The sequence below is a fragment of the Cydia amplana genome, chromosome 18 (genome assembly GCF_948474715.1).
Source record: "Cydia amplana chromosome 18, ilCydAmpl1.1, whole genome shotgun sequence".
Classification (NCBI taxonomy): Eukaryota; Metazoa; Arthropoda; class Insecta; order Lepidoptera; family Tortricidae; genus Cydia; species Cydia amplana.
The window spans coordinates 1,636,408-1,656,833 of record NC_086086.1 but is presented as its reverse complement, the minus strand read 5'-3'; the positions used below and the strand labels follow the sequence as shown (position 1 = coordinate 1,656,833).

The 20,426-nt window shown below is 37.2% G+C and overlaps 1 protein-coding gene across 1 annotated transcript in view; it reads left to right on the top strand.

Moving 5' to 3' along the window:
• Positions 1 to 10,475, top strand: part of LOC134656563 (zinc finger protein 252-like) — a 40,733-nt gene extending 30,258 nt beyond the window's left edge. The window contains exons 15-16 of the mRNA XM_063512120.1: positions 3,793 to 4,269; positions 10,404 to 10,475. Of these exons, the coding sequence (XP_063368190.1) occupies positions 3,793 to 4,269; positions 10,404 to 10,475 (549 nt within the window). The remainder of the gene's footprint in view (positions 1 to 3,792; positions 4,270 to 10,403) is intronic.
• The last annotated feature ends 9,951 nt before the right edge of the window (positions 10,476 to 20,426 follow it).

Sequence of the window (20,426 nt, the reverse complement as noted above, 5' to 3'; positions counted from 1 at the left end):
GCTAAAAATGGTAATTTTGTACTACAAATATCCTGTACTCCAACTTGCATAGACTACATTTTTATTATATGATATTGAACTAGAGTAAATGAAAGTTAGACGAAATCAATTTTCACCAGAAATTACTTCAAAACAAGTGAACATTTTTCGTGAAAATCGACTTAATTTCAACGTAATTTTGAGACTTAAACAATCTACAACATTTCCTGAAACTGTTCTTATACATAATTTTTTATAATTTATAACTATAATTTCTGGATGAATTTTTAAAAACTGCCCCTTCTCGTCATATATTGCCGGTGACGCACGCTCGGGACCTTATTATTAAAAGGCAAGATGAGAAGACATGTTAATAGAAACCAATACTTGTTATTTAGATATTACGTAACAAAAGGAGTACAATTTCAACGACTAAATCTATCAATTTTACATTTTGGCTCTAAAATCGTTAACGGAGCCTTAAATGGGTAAGTGGCAATGTGACGTTTAGCGTCGCAGTTAGGGTTAGTAAGAGGTAGGAAGGAAATGAAAGTTGGATAGAGGTAGGAAGGAAATGAAAGTTGGAAAGAGGTAGGAAGGAAATGAAAGTTTAATTTAGAAAAGTTAATTAATATTAGGTATTTAGAATTACAATAAGTTAGCTAGGGCCGTGAGTCCTTATAACTGAGCCGGCAAGAATGAAATAATGAAACAAGTCTTTAATAGGAGGCACTTTCCTGGGACTCTACTTCGCAGGCGGGCAGTTGTAGATGGCTCCGCTGAACAAAGCAGGCATCGCAGTCGCAGGTCCGGAATATTTTAAGAAGGCTCCGCACTGTGGTCCAGGATCCTCAGCTCGGAATGGAAACCTTCCAGATTGTGGAGCATGCGCATAGCGCAACCCGGGGTAGTACAGGCTAGTGGGCTTTCAGAGTCAACCCCAGACTTGATCCCTAGCAATATTGGTCTTATTAGAATATGCACACAACGGTGACTGCGTCATCCGGCCCGCAAGGAAAGAAATATCAGGAATGTTAACCTTTTAGCATTTCTTTAGTGTTCACGGATGAAGCAGTCAGGAAAGAACAGATTAGTTAACAGTATAAAAGAATACAACGTAACATTATTCCCATAAGAAACTTAGATCAAAGATTCACAACACTTACCCGATCCGGGGAAATGTACACAGCATAATACTAATAGGGCATGATCTAAAATAATATCAAGTTAGATAAATTACATTATTTTAGAGATATTTAGTATCTTTTTTGCATAAAATTGTCGACGATGTCATTATTTTTCTTCAAGTGACAGACTTCTGAAAACTATTTGAAAATGTTTTCTAAATTTTTACAATCCGCCAGCACAAAACGCTTAGCGCAAACGAGGTTTTATAGCAAACCGTTACATACCCCCCTTTTTAGGTTAGGATTTTTGCTAAGAAAATCCGCTGCTAAGTCTCTATTACTTAATAGAAATACAAGTTATCAATCAGGCTTCACACACAAAATGCCTCTTCATTCATACAACACGCAGACAAACAAGCAATAAACACTATAGAACAGTGTTTTTGCGTCCATACAGGCTGAGTATTTTACTTATGATAGTATAAAATACTCTCATATAACTATTAATAGATGTTGATTAGTCTAACTCTAAACCTCAGTATTCAAGTTGTTCCGCATACTATTCTTTTTTATAAAACTTTGTAGAAGTCTTATATCCTAATATAATAGGCAAACAGCTCATTAACCGGTAGGGGATAATGGCAAATTAATTTTTCGAACTTTGTAGAAGTTCATTAACCGGTAGGGGTTAATAAAAAATTAATTGTACCTAATAAGTAATTAGAAAATTCAAAGAATATGATAGCGGTTTAGTTAGTAAGTACGAGTTTCATGAGGGTAGTTTTACAGAATTAGACTATAGACGTAGATAGACGTAGAGATAGCAACAAGGGAAGAAATGAATTTTAATACTTTAAGGATGACAACATAGTCTGAGACTTTGAAAGACTATCCTTGACACCATCTAGATCAATCGCAGGTTCTAAGTGATATTCTAAAATATCCTCAGGTGGTATGTTTAATTTTACAATCTGGCTTCGAAGATTTTGTACTAAGCCAGCTGAACCACCCCTTAGAATAACCTCATATTCTAATTCGGCTTTTTGCAGAGATAGAAACTTAATAGGATAAGCCATGGTCACACGAATTAGGTGAGTGTTGTGATTACACAGGTTTTACACAGGTTACAGGATTACATAGGTAGAAAAAACAGTTTAAGTTTCATAGTACGTCGTTTGCAAATTTGTTAGGATAGTAGAAGCTACTTTATAGTAACAAAAAAACAAAATTGAACAGATAAAGATAACCACGTACCAAGGAACTGCTCAAAATAAACTTAAACTAGGTAGATATGATTGTACAAAAACTAGAATGACTAATGAAAGTAATGAACCTACATGAACATCAGTGAAAACTAAAAAAAATGCTAAAGACTTGTTTCGGTAGTGCTCAGCTCAGTTAAACCTAGTATGGGCGCCAATGTGACGTTTAGCGTCGCATTTAGAGTTGGAAAGAGGTAGGAAGGAAATGAAAGTTGGATAGAGGTAGGAAGGAAATGAAAGTTGGAAAGAGGTAGGAAGGAAATGAAAGTTTAATTTAGAAAAGTTAATTAATTAGTTAATTTTATTTTTGATGGCGAAATTCGATGTTTTGAGGTTATGTATGAATTTAGACGTTTAAAAGGCGTTTTATATGAAAGTTAAACTACAAATAATTTTTGAGCATGGTATTAAAATGCGTGTCATTATAAAGTGCGCAATAAAAACAAACTGCTCTTTTTGTTGAGACGTTGTCAGCCCTGACAAAAGCTGATGCAATTGGGAGCCACTAATACACAACCAAATAATGCTCAACCCAAGAATGTACAGCCCAATAATTGGCGTCCATGATGGACGCGGATTATTGGGCTGTACATTCCTGGGTTGAGCATTCTCGGTCCGCGCAAGTTTGGTCCGGGGCGATAATACGAAGCCACTATTTTCACAGGGCAACAATGTACGACCCCATAATTCGCGTCCACTAATTTGAGTCCCTTGGCTTTCAATTATTGGGCTGAACATTATTGGTACAGGTCGAGAAAGCCCGACCCAATAATGTACGACCCAATAATTGGAAGCCAAAAACCAGAGACATTCTTTTTTTTAAGGGAGCTGTCAAAATTAGTAGTGACGTTCTGACATGAGATCTTGACAGCTCAAAAATAATCGGTTTTTCCAGTGACATCTATCAGTGACATTGACAGTATTGACACTTGTTGCTTAAGTTGCTTTCTGTATCAATTTTTATTTTTCATGTATTTTTGCGAGGAATACAGAAGTACGGACGTGACTCGAACGAAGACGGCTAAGTGTAGACGTGGCCCATTTACTTGCTGAGCGAAACCAGAATAACCAATGGCGTCTGGAAGAATCACATAACCCACGGCGAGCTTCAATCATATCAGTACAGATGCAAGAACCCTGTTCTGAGTCTCTGATCCATAAGTGTGGCCTGCTTAGGCCTTAGGCCACGTGTCGGCATCCTCGATAACATCAATCAATCCCACAGTGACTTGTTACCTAATACGACTGTTACCTGATACGACTTGCAGGTAGTTTTTGGCATTTGAAAAGATGGTAACTTTGGGAATTTTGTGGGACTGATATGTTCAGCCTATACTTGGGACAAACCATGTAAAAAATATGTGTCAATGAAATTCAAATATTGTGAAGAACATTAGAAGTTGCTCAAGTTGTCGTGTCGGCAGTACCACTTCTACGACCGACCAGTCTTGATACGCCGTGTCTACGAAGAAAGACTCAGAAAACTTCAAGACGCATCAATCACATGCAAGTTAGAAGAGCCACAATTAGAGCCCAAGTACATCGCAGACCTGCAGGATTTGAAGGCACAAATAGAAGAACGCTTACACTACATGCAGATCACCCAACCAGCACCAGCAGATGACGTCGCAGAATTGGCCAGGGTGGAGTTAGCAATGAGAAAACATTACACACAGAGATTCTGCATTACTAAAGACAACAATCATGACATGTGGGAAGACCACTTGAAAAACATTATAACAAAAAGTGAAGTGAAAAACAAAGACAATAATGATCGTGAGTTATTAGAACAGTATGCTAAAGAACAGTGGTTATTAGAATTAAGAGCCATAGTCTATGATTATTCACCAGACTTGACATCACCGACTACTCACTTAACAACTAATCAATTAGGATTAGAAGTAAATTTAGAAAAAATTAAGGATACACCGATAGTTAATAAGCTAAACTTAATGTCGTGTTTGCCAATTGGCGATAAGTATAATACATTTTTAGAAACATATGTAGATTTTAGTAAGACTAGCATTAATGAATGTATTATAATTATCACTATGGCTACCCCATATTCAACTATGTGCCGTCCCAGGAAACATGGGCATAGATCGAATATTATAGCCAATAGAATTTATTCGTATGATGTTGTTGAATATAGCCAATAGAATTGTATCTCAATATTGTAGAATAGAACTTGTTATTAGGATTTACTTGTTATTAGCCTATGTACTTATTAATTTACTTGTTATTAGGCTATGTACTTATCAATTTATTTGTTTTTAGGCTATGCACTTATTAATTTACTTGTTCCATATTAGGTTATGCACTTATTAATTTACTTGTTATTCACTTATAAATGGTGGTGGCCGAGTGGATATGACGCCCGACTTTCAATCCGGAGGTCGCGGGTTCAATTCTGGCTCGTACCAATGAGTTTTTCGGAACTTATGTATGAAATATCAATTTACCACTAGCTTTTCGGTGAAGGGAAACATCGTGAGGAAACCTGCAATACATCTGCGAAGAAATTCAAAGGTGTATGTGAAGTCCCCAATCCGCTTTGGGCTAGCGTGGGGACTATAGCCCGAGCCCTCTCGCGCATGAGAGGAGGCCTGTGCCCAACAGTAGGACGTATAAAGGCTGATTTATTATTTATTATTATTATTATCACTTATAAATAAAAATTATGCTATGAATACATGTTTTTTTTTTCATGATGTTATTACCCGACTACGGCAAAGCAAAAGGAGGGTTATGATTTTGACCTTTATGTATGTGGGTATGTATGTATGTATGTTCATCTGTTCCCTCATAACTTCAAAAGTACGCATTATAACTTGACAAATGATGTGTCATTCGAATTGTCTTGATTGTCCGCTGGTTATAGGCTTATAACGTCACAATAAATTGATCATGGCGCCCTCTAGAGGTCATAAAGTCAGGAACAAAAAAATTAAATGAAGTACAATACAATACTCTTTATTGCACACCTCACATACACGTAGTTTACAATAAATGTACAATAACATAAACAAAGACAATAAAGGTAACAACAGGCGGTCTTATCGCTTAAGAGCGATCTCTTCCAGACAACCTTTGGATATCGGAGATAGGGCTTGCAATTCGAATTTGTCGAATATTCGACCTGTTTTGATATTCGAATATTCGGCCGCTCAGGTTTCGAATATTCGAATATTTTTTATTACTATAAAAAAATCTATGTCATCCGCTGTAGTTACAGTTTCTGTGTGTTTTACGGGTATTTACAGTGAATGAGGAACGGTAGGTACCCAAATACGAAGGAAATAATATTTTTACTATATTCATCTCGATAGACTTCGTGAATACAGTGAAACCTAACTCAATTTAAAAGAAAACGAAATCAAAAAGTATGTTATTTTTACGGTGCGTAAGTTTTAAGTTAAAGGGTCATTCTGTTTATTCAGTACAAGCGTACGTTAAGCGAATTTTTGAAGTCTAAACCTTGCCACTTATCGCAATTCTCAAATGTAATCATACCAAACCTGCCCAACTTGGTAATCTACCCATGCACCTTTAGGTGACGAATAATCCACCCAGTACTCAACTAACTTTTTCCCTTAAATATTCCAATATTATATAATTAGCCGACCATTAGGGATAATAACTTGCCAAAATAAATAAAGTCAATAAAGAATCAAAATACAATGAAATTAAAGGCCTTTTTACAGGCCTCTGAGTGATTACAAGTTAATTTAAATCGGAAAATAATTACCTACTAAAAAAAATATCTTACATACCTAGGTGTTTGGATCGTTAAAGTTATATTATTTCACGTAACGACGCATTTATAATAAGTTTTATCTAGAAATATTAAATACGTCTAATTTTGGCGTTTTACTTGTTTTTATAAGTGTGGGCATCTTATAAATAGTAGGATGATAAAATCTAGTCAATTAAGTGGATTTCTGCTAAATATCCTTAGTTTTAGCAATATATGCTTTTGAATAAAACGATAATAAACCGATTTCTCGTTCCTTTTCTTATTTTTTATAATATTCGAATAATTATTCGAATATTCGAATACGTCGTCAGAAAAAGTCGAATATTCGAATATCTGAAAGTTTCGAATATTTGCAAGCCCTAATCGGAGACAAAATAATTAGAATACCTATACGGTAGGTGGCGCAAATAAAAAATATGAAAAGTCGAATTGAATATAACCAAACAACACAAAACATTAATAAAGATAAACATACTTAAATACATACAACCATAAACATACATCTAGACATACATACATACATAAAAACTACAATATATACCTATTAAATAAAGAAACAACAGTGTCAATTATTATAAAAATAAAAACTAAGGTAGGGAAAGATAGTATTCCTTAAGGTTATGATGCCGTGTCATATATCATTTGAAAGAGCGTAATTAGCACATTTCAAATATGTACATACATACAATATGTACAGCTTTTGCCCCCGGTTTTGCTTGCATGTACCCAGTGCCGGCCCGAGCCCTTGATCAGGGTAGAGCGAAATCGGGTTTTGGCGCCCTTCGTTGAAGTTTTCAAGCTTATTTTCCACCCCCCTCGCCACGCTCGCGTCTTTTAAAACTTTTTTCTCATTTGCCATTTTTGCGCCCCCCTTGCCATCCGGCGCCTAGAGTGGCCGCTCCACTCGCTCTACCCTAGATCCGGCCCTGCATGTACCTACCCGATAAAACATTAATATTGCGGTTAAAACGAATTTCGGATCCGCTAGCGCTCAGGATTCTATAAATGCTGCGGGCGTAGCTCGACGTACGTGGCGCACTACAATGCCTACCATCTAAATATGTCTGGCGTAGCCCGATGTACGTGGCGCACTACAATACCGGGCACCGAAGGTGACCTCATACTAAATGTGTCGGGCGTCGCCCCACGTTCGTGGCGCACTACAATGCCGGGCACCGAAGGTGCCCTTCATACTAATGCGTCGGGCGTAGTTCGACGTAGGTGGCGAACGACAATACCAGGCACCTCATACTAAATGCGTCGGGCATAGCCCGACGTACGTGTCGCACTGCAATGCCGGGCACCGAAGGTGCCCTCATACTAAAATAAATAAGTTTTTGGCAAAAATTTCATTTTTGGTACAAGCTTTTATCGCTGACTGTACTTTTCTTACGACAGACAACTAATACTCATCGAGACAATTCTAAAAACCCCTAACACAATTAGGTTGCGTTGTTTCATCACAGAGTTCCTATGGCCACCTCCTGTCTCCATCATCAGATCAGCTCGATGGTACCATAATATTGCATTGTCACCCGACTTACAATGTCAAATAACATTGAGTTTTTCTTTATTGATTTAAAAGGCATTTAAATTATGAGTGGCCACCATAAATTACGGGGCTTACGGTCACGTGATCGCCTTACGCCCCTTACGGTCACGTAATCGCCTTACGCTGTCTCGAGTTTATCATTTTTTCCCCACCTCAAAAAGTGCCCAGCGCCGCTAAAGAAGTTTTCACTTCAAAAATAAGTTCAAAAACTAAAACCCGACTACTGAAAAATTGCGCTCTTAAAAGTATGAAACAAGAAAAAAATTCATCTCGAAATCGCATTTAGAAAATATTTTATATTTATTATCTTTAAATTATAGATATTCAGAGGATAGCCGTGGTCGTATGCCACTATTCTTTAAACTTTAAAGCTTATGTTAGCTTAGTTATTTAATGTATTGTGTTGTTAAGAGGCCGGTATCGATTTTAGACGCAAAAATGTAAAATTGATAGATTTAGTCGATGAAATTGTACACCTTTTGTTACGTAATAGAAATAACAAGTACGGGTATCTATTAGCACGTCTTCTTATCTTGCATTTGTACAGATAATTTTTTTGAAAACTGACTCATTAAATTAGTAATGATTTTTTCTCTGATGGACGTTTAGGTAAACGCGCGTAAAGCACTGATTTAGTCGATCTTATTTGTAAATTTCGTAAAGGTTGGACTGCTAAAAATGGTAATTTTGTACTACAAATATCCTGTACTCCAACTTGCATAGACTACATTTTTATTATATGATATTGAACTAGAGTAAATGAAAGTTAGACGAAATCAATTTTCACCAGAAATTACTTCAAAACAAGTGAACATTTTTCGTGAAAATCGACTTAATTTCAACGTAATTTTGAGACTTAAACAATCTACAACATTTCCTGAAACTGTTCTTATACATAATTTTTTATAATTTATAACTATAATTTCTGGATGAATTTTTAAAAACTGCCCCTTCTCGTCATATATTGCCGGTGACGCACGCTCGGGACCTTATTATTAAAAGGCAAGATGAGAAGACATGTTAATAGAAACCAATACTTGTTATTTAGATATTACGTAACAAAAGGAGTACAATTTCAACGACTAAATCTATCAATTTTACATTTTGGCTCTAAAATCGTTAACGGAGCCTTAAATGGGTAAGTGGCAATGTGACGTTTAGCGTCGCAGTTAGGGTTAGTAAGAGGTAGGAAGGAAATGAAAGTTGGATAGAGGTAGGAAGGAAATGAAAGTTGGAAAGAGGTAGGAAGGAAATGAAAGTTTAATTTAGAAAAGTTAATTAATATTAGGTATTTAGAATTACAATAAGTTAGCTAGGGCCGTGAGTCCTTATAACTGAGCCGGCAAGAATGAAATAATGAAACAAGTCTTTAATAGGAGGCACTTTCCTGGGACTCTACTTCGCAGGCGGGCAGTTGTAGATGGCTCCGCTGAACAAAGCAGGCATCGCAGTCGCAGGTCCGGAATATTTTAAGAAGGCTCCGCACTGTGGTCCAGGATCCTCAGCTCGGAATGGAAACCTTCCAGATTGTGGAGCATGCGCATAGCGCAACCCGGGGTAGTACAGGCTAGTGGGCTTTCAGAGTCAACCCCAGACTTGATCCCTAGCAATATTGGTCTTATTAGAATATGCACACAACGGTGACTGCGTCATCCGGCCCGCAAGGAAAGAAATATCAGGAATGTTAACCTTTTAGCATTTCTTTAGTGTTCACGGATGAAGCAGTCAGGAAAGAACAGATTAGTTAACAGTATAAAAGAATACAACGTAACATTATTCCCATAAGAAACTTAGATCAAAGATTCACAACACTTACCCGATCCGGGGAAATGTACACAGCATAATACTAATAGGGCATGATCTAAAATAATATCAAGTTAGATAAATTACATTATTTTAGAGATATTTAGTATCTTTTTTGCATAAAATTGTCGACGATGTCATTATTTTTCTTCAAGTGACAGACTTCTGAAAACTATTTGAAAATGTTTTCTAAATTTTTACAATCCGCCAGCACAAAACGCTTAGCGCAAACGAGGTTTTATAGCAAACCGTTACATACCCCCCTTTTTAGGTTAGGATTTTTGCTAAGAAAATCCGCTGCTAAGTCTCTATTACTTAATAGAAATACAAGTTATCAATCAGGCTTCACACACAAAATGCCTCTTCATTCATACAACACGCAGACAAACAAGCAATAAACACTATAGAACAGTGTTTTTGCGTCCATACAGGCTGAGTATTTTACTTATGATAGTATAAAATACTCTCATATAACTATTAATAGATGTTGATTAGTCTAACTCTAAACCTCAGTATTCAAGTTGTTCCGCATACTATTCTTTTTTATAAAACTTTGTAGAAGTCTTATATCCTAATATAATAGGCAAACAGCTCATTAACCGGTAGGGGATAATGGCAAATTAATTTTTCGAACTTTGTAGAAGTTCATTAACCGGTAGGGGTTAATAAAAAATTAATTGTACCTAATAAGTAATTAGAAAATTCAAAGAATATGATAGCGGTTTAGTTAGTAAGTACGAGTTTCATGAGGGTAGTTTTACAGAATTAGACTATAGACGTAGATAGACGTAGAGATAGCAACAAGGGAAGAAATGAATTTTAATACTTTAAGGATGACAACATAGTCTGAGACTTTGAAAGACTATCCTTGACACCATCTAGATCAATCGCAGGTTCTAAGTGATATTCTAAAATATCCTCAGGTGGTATGTTTAATTTTACAATCTGGCTTCGAAGATTTTGTACTAAGCCAGCTGAACCACCCCTTAGAATAACCTCATATTCTAATTCGGCTTTTTGCAGAGATAGAAACTTAATAGGATAAGCCATGGTCACACGAATTAGGTGAGTGTTGTGATTACACAGGTTTTACACAGGTTACAGGATTACATAGGTAGAAAAAACAGTTTAAGTTTCATAGTACGTCGTTTGCAAATTTGTTAGGATAGTAGAAGCTACTTTATAGTAACAAAAAAACAAAATTGAACAGATAAAGATAACCACGTACCAAGGAACTGCTCAAAATAAACTTAAACTAGGTAGATATGATTGTACAAAAACTAGAATGACTAATGAAAGTAATGAACCTACATGAACATCAGTGAAAACTAAAAAAAATGCTAAAGACTTGTTTCGGTAGTGCTCAGCTCAGTTAAACCTAGTATGGGCGCCAATGTGACGTTTAGCGTCGCATTTAGAGTTGGAAAGAGGTAGGAAGGAAATGAAAGTTGGATAGAGGTAGGAAGGAAATGAAAGTTGGAAAGAGGTAGGAAGGAAATGAAAGTTTAATTTAGAAAAGTTAATTAATATTAGGTATTTAGAATTACAATAAGTTAGCTAGGGCCGTGAGTCCTTATAACTGAGCCGGCAAGAATGAAATAATGAAACAAGTCTTTAATCGGAGGCAGTTTCCTGAGACTCTACTTCGCAGGCGGGCAGTTGTAGATGGCTCCGCTGAACAAAGCAAGCATCGAAGTCGCAGGTCCAGAGTATTCTAAGAAGGCTCCGCACTGTGGTCCAGGATCCTCAGCTCGGAATGGAAACCTTCCAGATTGTGGAGCATGCGCATAGCGCAACCCGGGGTAGTACAGGCTAGTGGGCTTTCAGAGTCAACCCCAGACTTGATCCCTAGCAATATTGGTCTTATTAGAATATGCACACAACGGTGACTGCGTCATCCGGCCCGCAAGGAAAGAAATATCAGGAATGTTAACCTTTTAGCATTTCTTTAGTGTTCACGGATGAAGCAGTCAGGAAAGAACAGATTAGTTAACAGTATAAAAGAATACAACGTAACATTATTCCCATAAGAAACTTAGATCAAAGATTCACAACACTTACCCGATCCGGGGAAATGTACACAGCATAATACTAATAGGGCATGATCTAAAATAATATCAAGTTAGATAAATTACATTATTTTAGAGATATTTAGTATCTTTTTTGCATAAAATTGTCGACGATGTCATTATTTTTCTTCAAGTGACAGACTTCTGAAAACTATTTGAAAATGTTTTCTAAATTTTTACAATCCGCCAGCACAAAACGCTTAGCGCAAACGAGGTTTTATAGCAAACCGTTACAGCAAGTTTGATGCCACGAATATTCGGCAACTATTCGGCATTCGGCCTATTCGGCCACTTTGCCGAATATTCGGTATTCGACCGAATGTTGCCTACTATTCGGCCGAATACCGAATATCTGTTGCACCTACTTAAAAAGAAAAATTGCACAATAAAAATAATCAAAAACTATGTAGGTAAGGTATATTTAGAATGTGTTCTTGGAAAGTTGTTAAATACGAAGACCCTTTTTTGAGCATTTGTTGATTAAAAAATATTTGTGTCATGCCGAATATTCGGTATTCGGCCAAAACCACTATTCGGGGCATCTCTAGTATTAATATTAATATGTCTTTCCTATCACGAAACAATGATGTTCCGGACCTGTGGGAGGCGTTTGCCGAGCCGAAGACAATATATTGCCTTTTGACATTTTAATGCCTGTAGGGGCTACACCGAGTGGATGCTGCCCTTGCCCATCATGGGACGCACGTGGAAGCAGCACCCGCCAAGGTGTATAAAGACTGAGATGCCACGAATATTCGGCAACTATTCGGTATTCGGCCTATTCGGCCTTTTTGCCGAATATTCGGTATTCGGCCAAATGTTGTCTACTATTCGGCCGAATACCGAATATCTCTTGCCTCTAACTAAAAAGAAAAATTACACAAAAAAATACCAATATTAGGTATAAGTATTTAATATTTAAAAAGTATTATTGGAAAGTTGTTAAATAGGAAGACCCTTTATTTAAGCATTTGTTGATTATGAAATATTTTATTTTTATCATGGGTCTGATTTCATTGACTCTAACCCTACATTCATTAGTCCTGTTTTACAAAAAATATATCTTAGAACGAAACGTTGTGCTTTGTTGGCGAACAGTTTTCATAATATTGTGACTCACAATGTTCGCATCTCATGCCGTATATTCGGTCGCCGAATATTCGGTATTCGGCCGAGAGAGTGCCCGAATATTCGGTATTCGGCCAAAACCATTATTCGGGGCATCTCTAATAAAGACTAATTGAGAGTTGATGGAATCTAAAATGGACTAGGCTAGGCTATTGGGTCAAAGCCATGGACTTACTGGGCCTACTGGGCTACCGCTATGCTATGGCATTGTAAACCAGACGCCTGCCTAATAAAATGGTATAGGTAATACAATTTTATTTCGGGCAGATGGTGACTCGCCCCCACGTACAAGGTGAGCCCCCACATTAAGCTACATCTAAGTTGACTCAAGCGCAACACCGGTGCGAGGGCTGAGGGTAGAGAACTAGAGAGGTGTCACTGGACTTTAAACATACCTGTAGCTAACTTGCCACTTATGTTTTCACATCTACCCTCGAGAACGTAGATTTCACGACTCCACTCTGGACAGCCGGCTAAGGCAAGCCGGAGGCAGACAATCCTAATCTGTTATGTTGTGCTATTATAATTTAAACCTTTTTTCAAATACTGTAAAGATTGGGGGTGTCATTCTGAATCCCTAACAACGTTTGTCCTAAAGTCACTTGCCTTAACTGGTTTGTCCTAATGGGCACATGCCATAACGATTAATTGTCATAACGATTATTTTCTATAATGTAAGGTTCTGAAAAATGGTTAGGTTTTAGAACTTGCTGCCACAAAAGTGGGTTAGGTTAGGGTTCAACTGCGACCCTCGCAATAAAGAAAATATGCATAATAACATTCAGATAAGTAATCAATATTAGGATAACCAAAATTAGGGTTTTTAGTGTTAGGACAACTGATCATTATGACAAACAATATTAGGGAATGCATCGATAGGAGAAAAGACTTTAGGGATTTAGATATAGATCCAAGATTGGATTCCAGCGATAAAGTTTCTACTATAACTATTGCATACTGTTTTACAGTTGGAAAAGGTGAAAAAATATTTTATATTAACAAAAAATAATTTTCTCCAAACTAAATGTTATCTGGGGGCATGGCAGTGCCCCCGCCAAGTCGAGCAAAACAAAGAGGCACGGCCGTACCATCCTTTTCTCGAAGCGATTCAGGATTTCAGGCCATTTTCGACGTCCTGTAATTTTGTGCTGGCTGAATGGCTGAAGCTAGAACCCTGAATTTTCAGTAATCTATAGGGCTTAACATGCTTAAGATATATTCTCAAAAACATTCAATTTGAATTTGTAGTTTAAGAATGATTGTATGTGTTCCTTAATTTCGACACTGATTCACTCACTCACGATCATCATAATTCTAAGGTACTTCTAGCATACCCACAAGCTTCACATTTTAAACATAAGTAGTTTTCAGCTTATCAAGCCATAGAAAACCTAAAAATATTGCCATATCAGTCACGTTTTAAAGATGTGTTTAGTTATGATATGTGTATACATAGTATGGGTATGAGTACCCGAAAAGAAGGACTGCCTACAAAAAGAGATGAGATCTCATCAAAAACATTACATGTAAAAAGGTGCAAGTCTCGCAACGCTTCTATACTACAAAAAAGTTTAAGATGTAAAATGTGAAACCAAGTCGGTTATTTTAATCAGTGCCAGGGGGTGTTAAAACCGTATCAATAAGATATCTTTAATTTGTAATACATAGAATGACTTGGCAATCGCACATAATGCTTTACTCGTACCGTATACTCACCGTACCGTACACTAAATATGTGCAATGCTCAAACTGCAATTAGCGCTAGCGTTATGTTCAATTAGAATTATTTTTAATAGGTGACGATGATCCTTATGTCATTATGCAGCCGTGCGATGGCCAAGTCATTATACGTATTACAAATTAAAGATATCTTATTGATACGGTTTTAACACTCCCTGGCACTGATTAAAATAACCGACTTGGTTTCACATTACATCTTAAACTTTTTTGTAGTAGAAGCATTGCGAGACTTGCACCTTTTTACATGTAATGTTTTTGATGATTTGTTTGTTTGTAGGTAATTGTATTGTATTCGTTCACAAAATAATATATCATCAAAATGGAGGCCTGAAAGTTAAATTGATTACCTCAATATTGACTTAGTCCATAGTTTCCCAAAGTGGTCAATACCGCCCCCCAGTGGACGCTGAAGAGTTTCAGGGGGGCGGTAAGGGCCGCGGAAGCGATTGGGGGGCGTTCATGCTGCCCAGGGGGGCGCTTCCGCAAGTGAAAAAAAAACTAAAATATTAGATACTTAATACAAATAGATTTATACCTGAGTAAGTATACGGTTTATTTGTGTTCCTACCTAAAACAGCATTTTGAGGAATTAATTCTCAACAAGCTGGAAATCGTTTTAATACCTTCATTTGGTCCTAAAATAAATGCGTGTAATCAGAGTTTGCTCAATTCCAGGAGGTGTGCATAAATTTTGTGAACCTTGGAAGTTCAATTTTTCCTTGGATTTCCAAACCACTCGATGTAGAAGGAATCATCAATTGGGATCAGATACTTACTGGCGAAAAATAATTTCGGATTTTAATCCTCCCGTTTGTCAGGATTCGCATTCTACTTTTTTCGTATTTAACTATTCTCGTCCATGCTAACCTGTCTCGTGATTGTGAGAAGCAAAACTCGATTGTCTGGTAGCGCCGGCCGTGAGCGGTTGGCTGCCCGCTTTGTTATAGTCAGTGGCGGATTTGCAGTCTTTGCCGCCCTAGGCTCAGACCCTGTAGCCGCCCCTTCAGCATCAGCACCCATCATATTGACTACATTTAGGTCAGGCAACGAAAAGGTATAGAGGGTCATTACCCTCTATACCTTTTCGTTGCGTTACGTTTATACGTTTTCGTCGTTAAAAATGTGTCCCAAGCCCATTGGCTTGGGACACATTTTTAACTTATTAACTTTGTTTGGACTCTGTTCTTGCTCTTGAATGTCTATAATTTTGCATTAAATTTCCATCAATAATATTCACGATGCTCACGAGAAAAGGAACCCGAAAGATTTTAACAGTGTAGCAGATCTGCGAAATCGATTCCACACTCGCGTTCGCGGCGATTCGCGCACGAGTGTGGAGGGCCCTATACAAGCCCCCCTCCAGACTATTGTGCGTGAATCGCGGCGCGATTTCGCCGAGCGAACATATCGCGACGTTGACGTATGACTCCACACTCGCAAACTTCTCGGTGATTTCGCAGTTTAGTTCAGGCCAAGATGGCTGAAAAGCATCAGCTTATCGAGTTTAACTGTCATTTATCTAAGGCATCATACTTGCTGTAGCTATTTTTCCATTTTGTTTTGTTGTAAAACCGTAAAATATAGCCGCTATGTATAATAGAATTAATATTTATCTTGCAACTGATGAGCCAAAATAGTGTGTATTGTGGAGTCTTGCAAGTTCGCGCTCCGCGCCTCCTTTGACGCTGGCCGAAAAACCGACAAAAAACGGGGAACAAGGCGCGAAGGCGTGAACAATCTGTGAAATCGACGCCACACTCGCGTTCGCGGCTTCGCGCCGCGATTCGCGTACAACTGTGGTGGGCCCTCAAGATATCGATAAACTGTACTAAATAAAACTTGTAGCAAATTTAATCAGCTTTCATTTTGTACAATGATGAGTCGTTAGAACGCATAGTTTCCGAGGGTTGTCTATTGTTTGTCCGAAAATTGTATAAAATAATAATAAAATATAAATAATAATAATAATATTATTTGCCCGAATTGTTTGTTTACCATAAAAATGATGTGACATACTCTTTGTTTACCCGATTATTAGATTTCAGAACGTACGAGTGCCATACGTGTTGTTGTCCATATTATTAATTGTAATAATACTATTTAATAGAATATTTCAACGCCATACTAAATAATGGTTTTTCCCTGAATCTATCTAGTCACTATAATTCTGGCATACGATTACGATTACGCAGTTCGCCCTAAGAGCCGGAGCAAGGCGCGCAAAAAAAAAGACCTAACATCGACTTCTGAACCTAACCTATCCGAGTCGGAGTGCCCCGGAAAGTCTTGCTCGCTCCCTTCGCTCGCTCGCTTGTTCACAGTTCTAACCTAATCTAACCTACTTTCTGGTAGCCGTTTTATTTTGTAGGAGGTCACAGTTCTAACCTAACCTAACCTACTTCCTGGGAAGCAATTTGAATAGCAAATTTTATTATGGCTACAAAACAAACAAAGTTTCTGGCACGTGACTAATATAGTAAACAATAAGTATTGCATATGTAATTATGGGAAACAATATAATGGCTGTTGACTATTATGGCAGATGAAATTATGGCAAATGAAATTCTGGCAAGTAGGTGTATACCGTTTCCGAGATATAAGCGAAAAACCGAAAAATAGGACCTTCAAACCTCCCTCTTCCCCCGGCTCAAGTGCTACGGCCGGGGACTTTTGATATGTTCTCCTCCTAACTAGTTCAAACAAAGTTAAGAAGTCAAAAATTGTGTTCCAAGCATTTCCCTCTATACCTTTTTTTGAGAATTCGTTGCCTGGCCTAATTTTGTGTTATTTCTTGTTATCATCAGCGATTTTTTTGCCACAATTTGCCGCCCCTAATATCTCGCCGCCCTAGGCTCGAGCCTACTGTGCCTTATGGGAAATCCGCCACTGGTTATAGTTCTTATGCTTTGATACAGTTTATTTCTATTCACGGTTTAGCACAGTGATCTGAAATCTGAAATTTTGCATGTCAGTATCAATCATGCCGACAAACTGATATAAAAAAAAATCGCGGTGTCCATTGTAAAAATACATAAAAAACCGGCCAAGTGCGAGTCGGACTCGCGCACGGAGGGTTCCGCACCATCAACAAAAAATAGAGCAAAACAAGCAAAAAAACGGTCACCCATCCAAGTACTGACCCCGCCCGACGTTGCTTAACTTCGGTCAAAAATCACGTTTGTTGTATGGGAGCCCCCCTTAAATCTTTATTTTATTCTGTTTTTAGTATTTTTTGTTATAGCGGCAACAGAAATACATCATCTGTGAAAATTTCAACTGTCTAGGTCTATCACGGTTCGTGAGATACAGCCTGGTGACAGACGGACGGACGGACGGACAGCGGAGTCTTAGTAATAGGGTCCCGTTTTTACCCTTTGGATACGGAACCCTAAAAACACACTTTCAGAAATAATCGCTCCGAAAGACCGAAATTATGCCCCCATCCCCCTCCCCATAATACGAAAAAAACTAGGTATTTTGAACATACATAGTTGACCCATTTTTGAGTTATGAAAAAAGTTATCCCCTCTCAGGTAAAATGACGGACGCGGGCAACTATGGAAATCAACGAGTACCTACACTGAGCATACAAGAAAGTAAAACGATTCAAACTTCCGGCACAAGTATGATAAGTAGTTAATCAATTTTGGAACGTTTAAAATAATTAGTTTACCTATAAATGATGAAGAAATTCGGCAGAGATCTCAATTTAAATGTCAACGTTACCTACCGTAAAACGGGGTCACCAGAAATCGCGGGGTGAATAGAGAAAATTTCGGTACTTTCCTTTACATTGTTATATTTTAAAAAGTAGACTACCATCCCCAATTCTTTTGAGATACAATTATAGTAGAATATTCAATATTTAATCTGGTAACACGAATCAAGCATGAAGATGGTCACAAATAATAAATATTTTAGTTTGAAGTGAGGCCTTGTGAAAGTAAGATATATTGCCTATCTGATCTTTGACGTAGCAGTGAAATACAGGTTAGTTATTGTGTTATTTATAATGTATTAAGTAAACCAGTTCTTCTAGTGTTTAAATAATAAAAGATAATGCCGATTTTCCTTATTAATTAAAGATAAATGTGCAAAAAACAAATCATAACCGTTTTTACATCCCAACGGGGTGAATAGACACGACAACAGGGTGAGGAGACACGCCATATGGGGTCAACAGACACGTCATATGGGGTGAAAAGACACGACTGAGGGGTGAAGAATAACGAATAGGGGTGAATGGAAATATTTATGCTAGGGTTGTCAAAACGTATTTTCTCAAATTTTTAAATTATACAATACTATAAAGTATAAAATTTAGCAATGTTTCATAAATTTTGGTATTAAATATGAGTTTTGAGTTTGAACACTTTTTTATCATAGTTATTCATTGTGATTTTATGTATTGTGATATAAATATTTATCACTGCTCCTTAAATAATAGGTAGGTACTTAAAGAATATGCTTCTAGTGTAAGCCAAGTTGATTTTTTATATACAATTCTCATACGTTTTATGAGTATGTGACTAGTTTAATTATAGTTGATTTATAAAAAAATGATTTAGTGAAAGTCAGTTTATTTATTTACTTTTATCCTAATAAAAACCTATTTGAAGTTTGTGACAGCCGTGACTGTTTTTTCTAATCACCCCATATGACGTGTCTATCGACCCCGTTTTACGATATGTCGAAATCGGGTAGTTTTTCTTCATTTTCTCTAAAATCAGCGGGTTGAAATTAAAAATAAGTATACAGAATTGAAGAACTAAGCAAGACTCAAATCATGATGTCAAAATTATTACTTTTATCATTTGGATTCTTGGTGAAAATCGTCCTTGAAGTTGAAAATCGTGTCTATTCACCCCGTTTTACGGTACCTATAATTAACTCTTTAAAATTGGGCACAAATTACATTATACCATGATGTTCCATATAACTTGATATGCATGGACACATTTACCCGCTTGTAAACAGTAATTTTATATAGCTATAACATCGCCTTTTTCAGATTAAATTGTTTACAAACGAACCATGCGGGTTATAAGAGCGCTTTAGTTTAAAGTTCACATCACGTTTGTCGTTAATGGTTAGACAGAGAAGAAAGACCGAGTACCTACGTGTCCAGTGATTCTTATGGCTAAGTATATAAACACATTAAAATGGATACCTACAGCATTAGAGGGAGAAACAAACAAAGCGCATTTCACGCTACATTAACTTAACATTTGCTTAAACAATTGTGAATAGCTTTGTAACTAAAAAGGGTTGTGATTTTCAATAACAGAAGGCGTCACTCAGTGCACTTTTAACACAATTATGCCAAAAAAAAACCAACAACGGGTTGCACTCCGGGAGTGCCGACAGAAGTGAAAACTCAATGACTAGTCCAAAATGTCTGCAGCACTATGTATAATTGACCCATCCTGCATCCTCCTTTCTATTGAAAAACTTTAGTTCCGAAATTGCTGGTCAGTGAGCTTGTTTAAAATTCGAAATACAAATTTGTAGCGTTAATTGTTTAAAATTCGAATAGAAATTGTAAAGTTACCTTGCAGACCTCGCATCTAAATATATGTGGTCATGATATTTTGAGTTTTATTCACCAGTACTAGAGTTCATTTTATTAGCGATTTCATCGAGATGTACCTAGCTTTATTGATGTCGGGAACACAGTGCACAAACCACGGGTCAAGCCTGATGACGTCACCTAATCTCAAGTGCTGCGCCGGATAGTTCCTATCGACCCTTGACACGTGTAGACGCATTGATCTCCGATTATTAATTGTGATTACCTAATTAGTGATTCTGATTAGAGATTTGGCAATACAAGGATGTTGTATGTTGTTTATTGACTTTCGTGCAATTATAGTGTGTCTCAGTTGAATCTAGACTGTTTTACTATCTCGAGGAACCCTAGGACTAATTAGTCATTAGGATGCCCACAAATAGACAATAATCTGATGATCCAGGCCATTCTGTGACATATTTGAGTGATATAAAGATTAT